The following is a 16,319-nucleotide window of genomic DNA, read 5'->3' as shown; positions in this document are numbered from 1 at the left end:
CAAAGATGCCCTAAGAGATGGTTTCCATGTAGATTCCTAGAGGGGCAATGTGATATTCCTACCTGGATCCTATTACTGCTGTGCGGAGTTCTCCATAGCAGAGAACTCCACATGGGGAAATAAGATCTCCAGTGCAAATACATATTTAATTTCTTTCTTATCAGCAGGGAAAATATTTTCCCCTGGAGAACCGTCCTTCCCCTACACCTGCAGTGAATGTGGTAATGAGCCAATCCTTTTTCCACCCTGGAAAAATACTTACCCCAGCGTTTGTATGGAGTAATACATCTGATCCTTTTTAGGGAAACAAAAGGAATGAGGAGAGTTTGTAAATGCCCACGTAGGTCCTTATTTGTGGGTGTTTACAAACATCCAAGACGAGCCATGCCTTGGAATTAGGGGTGGATGAAAAATTCCCCTCCACTGGCAGAGTTTGCTGAGTTTTAGCCACTCATTAGGCATGTAATGTGGAGGTCTGCCCAAATTCTGCACTCTGCCACTTGGCAAGGTATTTTCTCATGTGTGGCTCACCAACGCTAAGTTGACGAGCATGAGCAAGAATTGACGTCCCTTAGCATGATTTTTGTTTGCCCAGAGGGCACCCGGCGAGATTTTCCCAAAGCATGTGGATGTGACCGTTCATGTTCGAAAAGTTTCTGCTCGAGTAGGAAATCTACTGAAGCAGCAGCAAAACCAAATCTACCTGCAGCACCATCTGGCTCACCACGTGGTGCCATTCATGCTGCTTTCTCAGTGCGAATAAACTCTCCGCACTAAAATTCAGACAGGCAACAAAACATACCGATTTCTGCCTACTCTCTGAACTCTGCTGAATCTTGCAGAGATTTTATGCAACTTTGAGGAATTCCGCAGAGTGAAACTCCACAAGCTCAGTCCACCCCTTCTTAGAACACGTCTTTTCTCGTCCTCTTGAGTAAAAGTTACAGGTGTGGAGACCAGGGGAGGGTGAAACTCAAAGAATTTCACTCTGCAGATATCTGTGGAGTTGCATGAAAAGTCTGAGATATGGAGTTCCGTGAAGGACAGAAATCAGTATGTTGCTCTGCTTGTGCTGATTTTTTGTGGCGGGAGCATGTTCCACACTGAAAATAAAATCAGTGAGAATAGCACCATGCACAGCGCCAGCGGGTGCTACTGCTTGAGCTGATTTTGCAGCTGCTCCAGTAGGTTTTCTACTCAAGCGGCAGCTTTTTGATTACGAGCGGTCACGACCGTTCGCAGTCAGAAAATCTCCTTAGGTGCCCACCTAGCACCCAAATAGGACTATGGGGCACCAATTCTTGCTCACACTCATAAAAGGTTTACACTTGCCTTTGTCCATTCTTGACAGGCGTAAAACCGGTAAAGTTAGTTGTAAACAAACATTTACTATCCTATTGACCTTTGTAAACAGTCTTCACGTTTAGGTCTGGCTTCAGCAAAGACCTTTCAATGTTGCGAACATTCTATAATATATTCACAGGGGCTTTCAGCCAGCCAACGCCTTCTACTGGCTTGTTGGGTCATGCACATTTCTTTCCTCCACTGCAGCATACAGCATGGGGCAATGGGTCAGCCAATTTCAGTCACTTTGTAGCTTCATTATGAGTGACTGTGTGAGAATATTCTTCTTGTGAAGGAGCAGAATGTAAAGTAGTTTCCTTCAGTGCCAGGGACTTCTGTGGCAATGTGCACTTTTGTGACTGCAAAGTTTTTTTGCATTTAGCCAAATTGTTTTTGTATTGATGAGGGCCCAGCAGCTCCCATCAACAAGAGTTTATTAAAAACATGGCAAAACAATCATTGCAAAGCAAAAAAGGACACCAGAGCTATTGGCTTGTTTCGTCTGGAACCAGGAGGCAGATGTGTTTGAAAACAGAGGAATTTAGAAGAGAGATGGCTTTTAATAAGAACTTCTTGGCATTTTGGGTGATAAAGTAAAGGCCCGGGTGGAGTTCATGGAGTTCTGCTACGCGGAACTCCGCAAAGTGCCAAAAAAACTCCACAGTGCTATGCGGAGTTCTGCGAGCAGTGGAGTTTGGGTAAGGTGCGCTGTTCGCACTGATTTTCAGCACAGCAGTGTCTCCCGTGCTGTAAAATCAGTGGAATGGCATCACGCTGAGCGCCAGATGGCATTAACTTCTTTTGTCGCTAAAGTAGATTTCCAACTCAAGCAGCAGCTTCCTCAACACTAGAGCAGCTTTCTCCTCGTGAGCGGTCACGGCCTACTGCAACCGCTTACATTCAGAAATCTCGCTTGCGTGCTCCAACTTAGTGATTTCTCTCACTCAACAACTTAACGCTGGTGAGTGAGAGAAAAAGAACTCCGCTCCACGTCACTACACACTTTTTTTTTTCAGAACCCCACACTCCGCAGGAAAACTCCTCATGCGCCGCCGGCAGATTGGAATTCTTCGCCATCTCCTAATTAAGTCACCAGAACATTGCTTAAAGGTAACATCTTTTAAAAAATCCCAAAATACTTTTTTTTTGGGTGATGCATGGTTATTGTAGAATGCAGCTATAGTCTTGAAAACGATTTTAATTCAATGTGGCATTACTCTCAAGCTATATTCACACTCTACAAATGCCAATATATAAATACATGCATATTTACAGAGAGGAAAGCGTTGCAGTATTAGGTGCTTTGTGGAATTTTTATGGGTGTGTTTTTAATGTCCTGAATCTTCTACTAAAATTGCTTTGGTGTGGGGTTTTTCTTATACCCAATGACTGTATAATGTGGTCTCTGGCATACAGTCTAGTCCATGGTCAGACAGGGGTTAATGGGCTATGATGCGGTTTACCGCTGGTGTTATGGAGCATAACCTTACTATTGACCCAAAGCTAAGCATCAACTAGTGTCTCCTTGACTATAGGGTAGCAAAATAGAGCATTCCGAAACTTACTGAGGGTATGGTGTGTGTCGTGAACTTAACAAAATCACTGACAAAAATTAATAACTTAGGCCCTTATTACGAGTGCAGTGATCTTAAGACCACCACACTTGCGGTGGCGGTCTTACCACAACGGCCGTAAAGACCGCCAAATTGCGAGGTCGGCAGTTTGGCCGAAGCCAAACTGCCACAACACCGCCAGTTCCTCTGGTGCAGTCAGACTTCTGTTAGTGAGCACCTTCGAGCCGGCGGCATATCGAAGACAGTCTGCCATATCATGAGGCAGCAAACCGCCAGGCTTTTTGGGGCAGTCGCCCCACCATGAAAACCCTGCCAGAAACGCACCCAAAAACAGGAATCCCCATTCCTGTCGCCGACACACGCACCCCCACATGCAGACACACACTCGGCTACACACTTCCTCACACACACCACCACCAGACCGCATGCACACATACAAACACTCCCATCTGACCGCACACATCAAAACAAACACCCCCTACGCATCCATTCACACACACACACACACACACACACACACACACCCTCCATGCACGCATACAGACACACGCACCACTACTCCCCCATTTCAGTCGGTCCACCTACCTGTCTGGGCAGCACAGCAGCCCACGTCGAGGTGGCTGTCCAGGAGGGGGTGGACGTCGGCAGTTCCACCGCCAATGCTGCACCACTGTGCAAGGACCGCTGTGCCAAAATACTTCTCACAATATGGCGGGCTGAGTCCTTGCGGCATGGCTGTGGTGGCAGTGGAACCGCCTCTCACCTGCTGGTCAGGCCGAGGGTGTCATATTTCTGCCTGTTTATGGGCAGAGATCCGTTAGGGAGTCATAATACGGCAGTCTTTGGACCGCCAATACTGGTGGTCCTTTGGTGCCCCCTTTGATGGTGGTCTTGGCAAAAGACACTTGAAGTCAAAACGGGCACCTGATTGTCCACCAGTGCAAGGTCTTAAGACAAAAAATAATTTATTGTAAATTACATATGGCATAATACATCAATGGCTCAAAATTCACAAATTACAATGGAGGTTACATTTAACCTTCAAACACTTAACCTGGGTCAAACTTGCAGGAAGCTTTTGTATAACAGTTTCAGGGAGTTCCCCTAGTTATGAGTTGTAAGCATTTGTTTAAGGGGCAAACAGTGTTATTGGAACAGCAACAAGCAGGTCTTAAAGAATTAAAAAAAAAAAATCAAATCAGGTTTTGGTCCTCTACCCTCTGTTCCAATACATCCTTCCTTGCACCACACAGGACCATTTGTGGTGTCCAAGCACGCAGGGGCACTTTCAAAGTCTTTTGTAGCTCTGACTCATTATGCATGTGTTGCACAGCTCGCAATGCTTTAAGAGACCAACGAGCCCGAGAAGGGTGGGTAGAAATTCCCCATCTTCAAAGGAGCCCTCGGTCTCCTGTCTTTAAGATTCTGAAGTCTGAAACACTACACAAGAGGAGTTGAATGTCCTAGGGGTGGAGGGGAACCCCGTTACATCTGTCTGAACTCTCCCTTCACCACCTGCATCATATAGGCTCCACACGTGTTCTGCATACAAGTAATTGCACATAAATGCGGCATCCACTTCCCACATGTATAGGAGAGGGACATGGTTGCGGAGGACTTGAAGACCCATTATTAACACGTGAAAGGCCTTTATGCCATTCTCTCTAGCAAGCCGCAGGTACAAATGCTTGCCCTGATTCCAGAATCATGTCCCTGCCACCATTGTCAGTCCCTTACCGTCTGCCAAGTGAACGGTAGTTACGTAAAAAACAAAAAACAAACAAGAGATAACATGGTGGTCTATCATGACCACAGACCACATTTCTAGCTCTTAGGTCAGATCACAAAACTGCCTCTACATAAATCCAGGATTGTCCTCTGTTCTGAGTTTAGGGTCAGAAAGATTCAGCTAGCTTAAGATTGAAAAGCAGAGGTGTAAACTTGCCAAAATCCTGCAGGTGACCTCTCTCCATCCCAAAACAGTCCAAAGACATTTTGTCAATACTGCAGTGATGTAGGACATCCTTCCCTTTGGCTGCAGACACCAGTGTACTGTATCACACAATTGCAGACATCTCTGGGTCACAAGCATCATTGAACATTACATTGTTTTGAGGCTGCAATCTAAGATAAACATTACAACTATGGGGGTAGTAATGGAGCAAGCATAAAAGATCTATGGGTAAAATGAGTGGGGCTGATTGTTTCCGAAACTAACTGCATTCATAGTTTTCAACGTGGCCAAAAGGAATCGCATATCAACAAAGCAGACTTAACCTTCAACAACAACAGCAAGTGGACTCAAAGGATCAGGTTATTCAATATTTGTAAATTTAGGTCCAACCCACGGAGGTTTCTTACCATTTTTATAGAGGAACAACAAGGCCTGTGTATCAAATCATGATAAACAGCAAAATAAGACATTATTAAGCGCCTTTGCGGCAATACACATGAAGAGGCACCATTAGGGAAATAGGAGCAGGAACTGGACTCATTTTTGTTTCAATTGAGGCTAGGAATTGGTGTGATAATCCTGGCTAAAACATGGGTGACAAAACTGGGTTGCATAGCAACTGTAAGGGAACAGATACTGAAAGTGTACCAAAAAAACTTCACGGATCCAGAAGCATCTCCTGCAAATCGAACATAGGATTTAATAGTCTCTAGAAAGTCTAGAAGACATTAGCTAGGACCTGATATATTTAGATGAGCTTCGAATTGATACCTCCTATGTAAGGTTTCATGGTGACGTAAGGGAGGGGAAGAACATACTGGATTGTGTAAATGCTTGTGATAAATTCAGATTGCAAACTACCTTGAATTTCACCTTTTTCTGCCCCGGTTCTTCTTTGAACAGAATGAACACTGGTGCACAGATTTTGGCAGTGAAGGTGTGCTCTTCATTACTTTAAGGCATAGAGGAATATACGCAAGCTGGTTGCTGGAGAATGTCACCCCCAAAACGAAGCTACCCCCTGCGCATAAGTGGGTGAAGCATACTGATGGTGAGTGTGATCACATCAAAACTACATGATGGCACTAGTTCTCATAAAACTCCGGCTTAAAATTGAAAGTTAAGGGCATGAAACTCACTTATAAGAACATTATTTGAAAATGTTTGAGGGCAAGGCAAACTTTCATCCCCTTTCTATGATAAAGTATTTTTAGGTTAACCTAAAAGCAAGTGTGGTAGGTCACTAAAAAAAATGACAGTACATTTAGGGATGGTAGTTTTACAGTGCCATTATTTTGTTGCAGTATCAACATCTCACTCAGACCCACCCTACGTGTGCAGGACTGCTTTATGAATCTCAAAATGATAAAGAGCCCATTTACTTTAGCAGGGATTTCAGCTGGTGAGTGGCGACTTGGTAGCTAAACTGCAGCAGGAATTGTAGACTCTATAGTGGTTTAGGTGTGCCAAGATTCTCTTTTTTAAATTCAGGATTTAATAAACGTGTCAATACCTCCGAGGACTAGCTTGGACTAGCTAGCTGACAAAAGTCATGTTTTCAGTTGCTTTCTCATTGAGAGGTGATCTGCATGTGAAGGTGGTCCAGATAGTATCACACACATCCACATTCTATCAGTTACCACAGAGGCATTTTACTCCCATTTGAGGTTGCGTAAAAAATTGTGATATCCATTTGGGCCTTCGAAGACCTACGAACCTATTCAGAGATGCATTGGAGAAATGTATTCTGCGAGTGTGCGCTCTTATCCACTATCCGAACGACTGCTATGAAGACTCCCGGTGCAAGCCATCTTTCTCCTTTGCGTATTACTCAAATTAAGGATCATTTGTGAACTGTGCAGAATGACAAAAATTACCTCTGCTATATTTACAACAAAGCAGATGGCAACGTAAAAGTGTTTTTGTGCAGTATTCTGAATACACTAATTCTCATGGTGCAGGAGGAGGTGCTACAAGGTTGAATGTGCCCCTAGAAAGGGCAACTATTCTGGATCCACAGGTCCCATGTGGTTGGATCTGCCCCTGTACTTGCAGCACCTCCATCCAGAAGAGGCTGCCATGCCAAGTGAGTAAAATACAGGGCGTGGCGAGTGGTCAATGCGCATTATATCAAGGAGCTCCCAGCCTCTGGGTGACATCACAGGAAGTGGAGATATGTGACCACAGTGATGTCTAAAGGAAGGGACACTGAGGAAGGTAACCTAAAATAGGTTCAAAATAACAACTGTTATTAAACTAATAAACTGCTTAGTAACTATGTAATTTTAATAATCTTGCTCTCATTATAATTTACTGTTAAACTAAACTCCTTTACTAGCACCCATGGTGACATCTGCTGTGCTTTCAAATTTTCCGTGTAGGCTATTCTGGGAGTAGATTCAGCCTGAAACAGCCAGTCGTCATCTTCCAACACACATGCGTTGCGTTGAAGGCCCAGGCCAGCCTCCCCAAAGCCAAAACCACCACATCTTGCAGCAATGGTCTTACAGGTCAAGAGTTCCAATGGCCATGTGTGCCCTTGAGTGCCAAGTGCACACTCCACTATAACTTTACATGGCTTCAAAAGGCCATTACAGTCTTTACAACCGGCAGTACGACCTCAGTGCCCAATGTAGTCTCCTCATACATTTTTGTGGCCATGAATAACCAGCACAGACACCAATACAACTGGGGTTGGCCTTAAATTAGTAGTGTAGCCTCCACTGTGGCTAGTTTAACATTAATTGGCAGCTACAACAAGCCTCACCAGGCTTGGCGTTTGGCAACCAGTACAGCCTGTGGAAAAGCCGGTTATGACCTCAAATACCCACTGCAGCTTCCACTCCCACATCCAATCTTGGTCTGCTCCAACCTCTCATTTGCAGGCTCCTTCTTGGGAGTCAAACAATGAAGGCTCAGGATTGGGCACCACCTTGCTTCTTGCCAAGCTCTATGGAGGTGCCTTTTTAAGTGGGACTCCTTTCCGGTGACTACTGTTGCTGTGTAGGGTTGAGGGGTAAGGTTAGGCCTTTCAACCCCTTAACCTGCCCTTTGCCTCTCGGACGCCTTTTGAGGGCTAGGTGGAAGGATAATGGCAAGGAGCAACAAAAACTCATTATGGCTGATATTCATTTGACCTTTTGTTCATGGTGGCTCTGCCACAGAGACCTTGGAGGTCTGGGGCTACAGAGGCAGTTATCCGGCATGGTATATAACCACTAAATTAAGCCCATGTGCTTTATGGGTCAGCTTCCCACTTGCTCTAAAATGTGTGCCTATGTACAAGGGAGGAGCAGTATGGTTGGTCCCCCAGAATTCAACATTTCTCCAGCTTAAAACATAGTGATTGCATGGATGCATCTGCGTCCACCAGTGGGTACCAGGGAACACTGTTGTGCCAAATAACAATTTAAACACAAACCAAACTCTATACACCCTGTATTTTTCTAGTTGAGGCTGTGGAGAACGACCCTAGTACATTTTGTAATTTGTGATATTATGGTGCTTGTTATGACTATGTTAAAAAGATTTGAAATTTATGTAATTATTTCCAAGTGGTGTTGCATAAAAACATTGTACTTTGTCGCAGACAATGCGTAGATAGGAGGAGCGCCTAGCTGTCATTTTATTTCTGTAATTATTTACACAGGTATTTTATATGACCACAACAGTCTACTTTTCGCCTACTTTGCAGCATCAAGTATGAAGCCTAGTACTGTGGTGTTGGTGGTGTTTGAATGTGTGATGCATGAGGTTTGTATAGTTAGGTAAATTGTTAAACTAAAGCAAGACCGCTGATGCGAGGATCAACAATCATTACTAGTCCTATAAGGAAGCTAATGTTGAGAAATGGGTGATCACAGGTCATGATAGTTGCTTGTATTACATATCAGGCGTCACTCGCTACTTTTATCTAGAGGTACTAGTTTTCAGTCACTATAATGATATTTGTGTTTTGACCACTGACTCCACATTGCACTTAGCCTAGCAGCACACCGTCACATTAGTGACCACCAGTTTCATTTTGCCTATTGACTTTATTTTAACATTAACCACCGCCACGTTAAAAGCTGCAAGTATTTTTCCATGCCCAGGTTATGCAATGGGCTTTCTGCTCATGTTTTTATTCTGCATGTCTGCGTGTTCTTTCTCACCAAGGACTTAGGCTGATAAGAATGTACTAGGATGATGTTTATGGTACGTCAGGGAACGGTTTTGTTTTGAGAGAGGGCACCTTGGGATCTTGGCCAATTCCGACGCGTTCCTTTCAGACCTAACCCAAAGTAGTCAGCATGTCTGAACAAGAAGCGAGGGTGAGGGGGGTCTAGAAGTCTCCTCTCTGGCTTGTTTAAGGTATATAAGAGACCCAGGAGTGACGATGTGGAGATTCAGAGACTTCAGTCAGGATTGAGAAGTCAATGCCTGACATCCTGTGAGGGTAGATCTCCCTTTTTCTTCTTGCAGCTGATCTTGGAGTCTATGGCTTGAAGCTACTGAGAGAACAATGAAGGAGCAACTGTGCCCCATGGTGATGAATTTTTACTAATTATTATCTTTGCATGTATATATTTGCTGTTTATGGATTGAAGATTCTTTCTACACGTTTTCATTTTATTGTTGTGCACATTTTAAATGTGCACTTTCAGTTGTACTGACCTTCCTTTACGAGCCTCGCAGAGTGATTTATTAAATGCATTTCCTAGACTAAAAGTTGCATTCCGGAGATTCTTTCAGTGTGTCTGAATTTTAGCTCGGTCATTAGTGAAGCAAAACAGTCACAAAGACCATACAGCTGGACTGCATTTTAACGGGTCAAGACTTAATTTTTTGTCTGATCGGCATGTCTACTTTTGACATAGATGCCATCTGTCATCATCTTTCTAAGAATCTGTGTGTCTGTGAACTGCCTTATCTATATTTCAAGGTCAGCTAATAAACAATGTAATCTGAACTGACTTAGTTTACTGATACTGATGCATCTAAGACTAGTCTATGGCTATACACAGCTTATGTCGGAAACTCCCCATTTAAGATGAGCAACAGTATAAAAGGATCAAGTGGCCACTGGGCTCGAGAGTTCATTTGCCCAGGTTATCGCACAAGATACTGCCAGATATTGCCATATTACTGTAATGACTCAGCATACCGAGCCAACTCTGGAAGGAGCTGAGCTGTTTGTTTTCCTTTCGAGAGAATGCGCTCTTATAACTACAGCTTCTTGATGTAAACTGGTATGCCGTTTCCTGAATCCTAAGAAAGTCTAGATGAAAGTTAAGTGACCATGCACTCTCATAGAATAGTTTACAGAAGAAAGCTTTAGGGTGCTAGGTTGCAAAATTTCCTTTTGACTATGGTACAAACATACATATTGTTCTCATTCTTAGTAACATGCATCAGTGCAGTTTTGAAAATCAAATATGTTCTTATTCTCCAATTTTGAATAAGCTGCTTGAGGTACCCTATGGCACCAGTTCAATACTTGAGGATTGTAAGCAGAAACTACCTAGGGCAACAATTGAGGCTGCCAACAACAAAGCAATGGAGAAGACCTCACCCAAACAAGAAAATGGTGAACCAAGTGCTTCAGACATCACAGAGACTAACCTGAAGGAGTGCTGCATCATTCGTACCAAAGATACTCGCACAATATACTGCCAGAGATTCTGAGAGATTGCCATGCTGTAACAGCATTCACTACTACATTGAGTGCTGACAGTGAGCCAAGTCTGAGAGGAGCTGAGCCCAATTGATGTTTGTTTTCCTTTTGAGGGAACACTCTCATCGCTACTGATAACTACAGCTTCTTGCTGTAAACAGATATGCAGTGTGCTGAATTCGTAGAAATTCTAGATTCAAGTCATGCTACTTGTAAGACCTGGCAGCTCTTGGGGTGGTTTCCCTCTACTTTTTGCATCTGGCCCAGTTTTCGGACCCTGTGCTGTAATTAGTTTTTGTCGGTTTTGATACTCTGGGCCCTTTACCACTGCTACCCAGTGCTAAAATGCAAGTGTTCTCTGTCTAAGAGATATTGGTAATTGGTTTTCCATGATTGGCACATTTGGTTTACTGGTAAGTCCCTAGTAAAGTGCACCATGCATGCCCAGGGCCTGTAAATCAAATGCTACTAGTGGGCTTGCAGCACTGATTGTGCCACTCACATGACATGAGTAGCCCTGTAAACATGTCTCAGACCTACCAGTGCAGTGTTTGTATATGCAGTTTTGCACTGCCAATTCAACCTGGCAAGTGTAGCCACTTGCCAGGCCCAAACCTTCCTGTTTACTACAGTACCCAATGGTCAGGGTGCAGTGTATTTAAAAAGGTAGGACATGTACTGATGTGTTTTACATTTCCCGAGAGTGAAATACTGCTAAAGTTGTTTTTCACTATTGCAAGGCCTATCTCTCCCATAGGTTAACATGAGGACTGTCTTCAGACATCTTAAGTGCAGTTTCCCATCTGGAGCACATAGAGGTCTGGAGTTTGGGGTGTCTGAACTCACAATTTAAAAATAAATTTTTTGGCAGAATTGGTTTTTAGATTGTCTGTTTGAAAATGCCACTTTAGAAAATGGGCATTTTCTTGCTTAACCATTCGGTGCCTCTTCCTGCGTGTGGAATCCACGTCTTGGTAGACTGACAGTTGGGTTGTTTGTGAATTCCCTCTAGAGAGTGACACAAAGGGAGCTGAGGAGTGTCCTACATATCTTGATGAGGCTCCTGGGCTAGAGTGGCGAAAGGGCTGTGCCTGCCCTCACACAATGCAGTCTCCAACCCCCTGGTGTGTGCCTGGGGCCAGGCCTGGGCAAGGCAGGATCTTGTGAACAACACAGACATTCCTTTGAAGTTTGCCTACTTCAAAGGCAGAAATGAGTATAAGTAGTAGACCCAAAACCCCAGATTTTGCAGATTACTTCTGGATCAAGAGGAACCTCTGCCAAGGAGAAGAGTTTGATGCTTGACGAGGACCTGCCACACTGCCTGTTTCTTTGCTGTGCTGGCCTGCTGCTGCCACTTCTGCCTTAAGAGGGAAAGGTCTAGACTTTGCTTTCTGAAATCCTGCTTGTGAAGTTTCTCCAAGGGCTTGGACTGAGCTTGCCTCATTAAGAATTCTCAGGGACACTAAAGACTTCACCTGCCAGCACCTGGGTACTCCTGCTGAGGGCCCTGACTTGCCAAGTGGTGCCAATCCAGTTCCTGGGCCCTTGGAAGTGAGTTCTGGTGAGAAAACAAGACGATCCAGGCACTCCGACTCTGGATGACTTCAGAACCGGTGCCACTGCACAACTCCACCCCTCTGCCTGCAACATGGAGCGTGGCGACCCTGACTGACATCCAGGAGCAGCTTGCGGGGCGGCACGAGGGGGAATTAATGAATAAATGTAAAGAGAAAAAAAAAAAAACGTACCTTTATCGTCGTTGCAGCCACCACCGCAACGCTCCTCTGCTGCAGCACAGGCTCCCAGAGCAGTGTTAGAGTTGGTTAGGAGCACCCAGCCAGGGAGCTCCCCAGCTTACTGGAAGCCTGTGCCTGCTCTCTCCAGCCTGGCAACACAGGGCTGGGCTGGAGAGAGCCTACTGCGCATGTTATGTTTGGCCAGCCCGAGATGGCTGGCCAAACATACATGTGCAATGAGGCGGAGTGCTGTGCATCACCTCCCCTGCAGTAAGGAACTGACGCAGCACCGGATCCAGCAATGCCTCACCTCCCTGACTCCGTGCACCGGCTTCTTTCCTCATTTACCAAAGGTACTGTACTTGGGAGTCCGTGTGACTCCATGACCGGCGCCGCTCTCCTCATGAGTGGTGATGGATTGTTAGGAACGACTCCATCAACGACACCACAATAGCCCAAGTAAGAGTTATTGTGTTTCTAAGCACTATATTGAAGTTTAATCTTTGAAAATTCATCTTTGTGCTTGTGTATGTTGGATTTTTGCGTTTTGGACTGGATTTCCTCATATAAATATTGGCTATTTCTCTAAACTGGTGTTGAGTGCTTTTGTGGGGTTTTCAATGTGTGTGTTTGTACGAGTACTTAACACATTGCCTCTGAGATGAGCCTGACTGCTTGTGCCAAGCTACCGAGGGGGTGCGCAGGGGTTATCTGAGCTGTGTATTTCCCTTACCCTGACTAGAGTGAGGGTCCCTACTTGGACAGGGTGTAAACTGACTGCCAACTGGAGACCCCATTTCTAACACTACTCCATTCTCTCTTAGTATAGCACATCGAAGTTGGCTTTAGGGTGCTAGGTTGCCAAATGATATTTCAACTATGGTAGAAACTTTCATATTACTCTTGTTGGTTATAATAGGCATCAGTGCTGTTTTGATAAATGTGTGTGGTTATTTTACATGTGCTAAGCAACAGGATGAGAGTGCTGAAATAAAATACTTCAGAGAAAGCGTATTTTTGTTCACTGCATAAATTCTGTGTTATTGTTTAAAGAATGAAACTGGGATTGAATTACCACTGCATCTCTTTTCTAGGGACTGTTGGTAACCCAGAAAGCATGGATACCACAATCTACGTATTGAGTGGGATTGTGTGGGGCTACAACAACCTGTACTTTCACACTCAAGCATTGGTGCACTGAACTAAGTGTAGGAAAAGTCCATCCTTGTAGAGCTTAGCTAACATGGGTTAACATGAAGGGATGATGGTATTTTTTTTTAATCAAAATTTTGTTTGGTGTCCTCCATGTGGCAGGAGGTAGAGTGTCACTGCCCTCAAGTTGGTCTCTTACATTGCAGCAGATTTCATGGAAAGCAATATTTTCAACTTAATACCTTGTGATGGGCTAGAGACAAATAATTATTAACAATGTGCAATTCAGCATTGTAAACACACAGACTTGGACCTTAATCATGTAACTTGGGTGTAACCTTGGTCCAGCTGTAACAAATGCTTTGAGCTAAAAGAAGTCATTCTGAAGAACTTGTAATACATGGTTATGTGAGACTGACAGAGGATAAGAAGAAACCATTGGCTATACTTACGATTGCCTGGATCGTAGGCGCTGTACTCTGCCATAAACCCCTTGTCTGTGAATGACTCATCTGAGTGGAACTTGACCTCGATGGAAGAGCTGCTACTGGTAAGTGCCAGAAAGGTACGTTCACCACAATACCTAAGGGGTACAGAACACACAAAGTTAGATCAGTGGAACCTTCCCTATATTGGATTTTCAGGTCTAATTCATGGGCCCATCTTCCAGTGAGTCACAGCTTCAAGCTCCCATGTAATGCTCAACTCAATAGGACACCAGAAACATACCTCACATTGTTGACTTCAACAAAGTCCTTGCTGCATACAGGGTCTATCACATCTGGCTCTTTCAATCGAAACATTTTGAACTGGACTCGGACATGGAGATTAGAAGGCACCTGTTAGGAGTAAAGAATGAACATATTAGTTCATTGATCAGTTCAGAGCTCCAATCAATTACTTCGGTTGCAAACTCAGTGATACAATAGATAATCTTTTCCAGTGTGTTGCCACAAACTCCAGCAGTCATGCTCTACTGTGTTCTCCAACCGCTTTACATTGATAATGGTTTCTATCCTGGGGATCAAGCTTGGTTCACTCACACTGAACATGCAACTATCAACCAGCCCATAAAGAAACTCATCCATATTCACCTAGATTTTCATACCCACCTTGCATCACCTGCCACTACTACACTTTCCTGAGAGCTTGATTCTTCATGAAAAAACACAAATACTAGCAATCCAAAACACTATACTTTCACTCAAAACTTCAACCAGGTAGCACCCCATTGAATAAGAACATCTGTGTTCCTACTATATTGCCAAGATCCACTGCCATCCTGAGACCTGATGAAGATGTCCTACCCACTAATATCCCCATTATCAACCCCATCTTCCTGCACCAATCTTCACCAGCCATAAAATCTGAGGTCCATTTCTAATGCACCTGTTCTCCTGTCCCATCATGAACTTAAGGCCCATTCTAAACCTAAAACCTCCAGTCTCACCATGAAACCCTGTACTCATGCTTTACCGCTTATATTCCTCCTTCCTTCCTTCCGATCATGTGACTATGCTCTGCACATAATTTCCCACCACACTATGAAAGTTGTGACCCATGCCTTCACCATAAAACATTTGGCTCCCCTCCCACCACGATATCCGAGGAACGAGTTCTACTGCCCAACCTCCACCCCACTGTAAAACCTGTAGCTCATGCACATCCACTTATAAACTTTGAGGCCAAACCCCCTCCACCCCCAAAAAATCCTTTCTTAACATGAGATCCTGGGAGTTGTGCTCCATCCTCCCCATGCTCTCCCCCATCATAAAAGCATGAGACTAACATTGAAACTTGTGCTGAAGTCCTACTAACAAACCTAGCCACCATGTGCTACCACATAAAATGCACCCATCTATGAAACCTGTGGGTTCCCAGTTAACCCCACCCTGAAACTTGCATCCTTTCTCTACTACCCCTGAACTCCCCCTCCAGTCATGCAATATGGAGTCCATGCTCTGGACTTAATATCTCATCCATCCATAAATCTTGGCATCCATGTACTTATAATCAAGTCCATGCTGTACACCCCAGAGCCCCACCATATTCTAAAGCCTTATAACTATCCTCCAACACCAAGCTCCATCCCACCAAGAAACATGATAATTCTTTTACAATCCTCACCACTCAAATAATACTCTACTACCAAAATAGAAGATGATGGCCGTACTGTATATAAAGCTTCAGAACACTGTAGCGCTCCCTGGTATCATCCAACCATGATGCTTGGGAACCCTGCTGTTGGAAATGGCCCTTTCTGTAGAGTTATCCCCAAACTTGTTGCCGTTCTCCTCCTATTTTTCTGACCCTCTTTTTGTTGGCTTTTAGGACTCGGGCACTTTACCACTGCTAATCATTGCTGAAGTGCATGTGCTCTCTCCCCTAAAATATTATGAATTGGCCTACACCTGTTTGGCTTATATAAAATTTACCTGTAAGTCCCTTGGAAAGTGGTATAACATATACCCAACAGATTGCGCCACCCACAGAAGCAGCCTTTTAAACATGTCTCAGGCCTGCCACTGCAGGGCCTGCGTGCACAGTTTACTGCCACACTGGTTTGGCAAGTCAAACTGCTTGCCAAGGCCTAAACTCCCTTTCTGCTACACCTAAGTCATGCCTAAGGTAGGCCCTACCTAGCTCCATGGGCAGGGTGCTGTGTATGTTAAAGATAGGACAAATGTCTTTATGTACTACATGTCCTAGTAGTGACAAACAGCCTATTTAGTTTCTCACTACTGTGAGTGCTGCTCCTCTCATAGGATTGCTTCGGAAATGCCCTGACACACGTCTAAGTTGTATCTTCTGATTTAGGAGTGGTGGCGTAGGCATGTTTGGTATGGTTGGATTGGTAGTGAGAAAACTCTGGTTCTTTTGAAGCTCGACTCCTATCCATG

General features: G+C 44.3%; 1 protein-coding gene across 1 annotated transcript in view; it reads right to left on the bottom strand.

Annotated features, from left to right (window-relative positions):
- LOC138246484 (suppressor of tumorigenicity 14 protein-like) overlaps nucleotides 1–16,319 on the bottom strand; it is a 128,955-nt gene that overhangs the window by 32,197 nt on the left and 80,439 nt on the right. Inside the window, exons 10-11 of the mRNA XM_069201121.1 lie at nucleotides 14,149–14,258; nucleotides 13,872–14,002 (exon numbers count right to left, since the gene is read on the bottom strand). Coding sequence (XP_069057222.1) covers nucleotides 13,872–14,002; nucleotides 14,149–14,258 — 241 coding nt within the window. The remainder of the gene's footprint in view (nucleotides 1–13,871; nucleotides 14,003–14,148; nucleotides 14,259–16,319) is intronic.

This window comes from Pleurodeles waltl, chromosome 7 (assembly GCF_031143425.1).
Source record: "Pleurodeles waltl isolate 20211129_DDA chromosome 7, aPleWal1.hap1.20221129, whole genome shotgun sequence".
Classification (NCBI taxonomy): Eukaryota; Metazoa; Chordata; class Amphibia; order Caudata; family Salamandridae; genus Pleurodeles; species Pleurodeles waltl.
The sequence above is the reverse complement of the archived record's forward strand: the minus strand, read 5'-3'. Positions and strand labels throughout refer to the sequence as shown.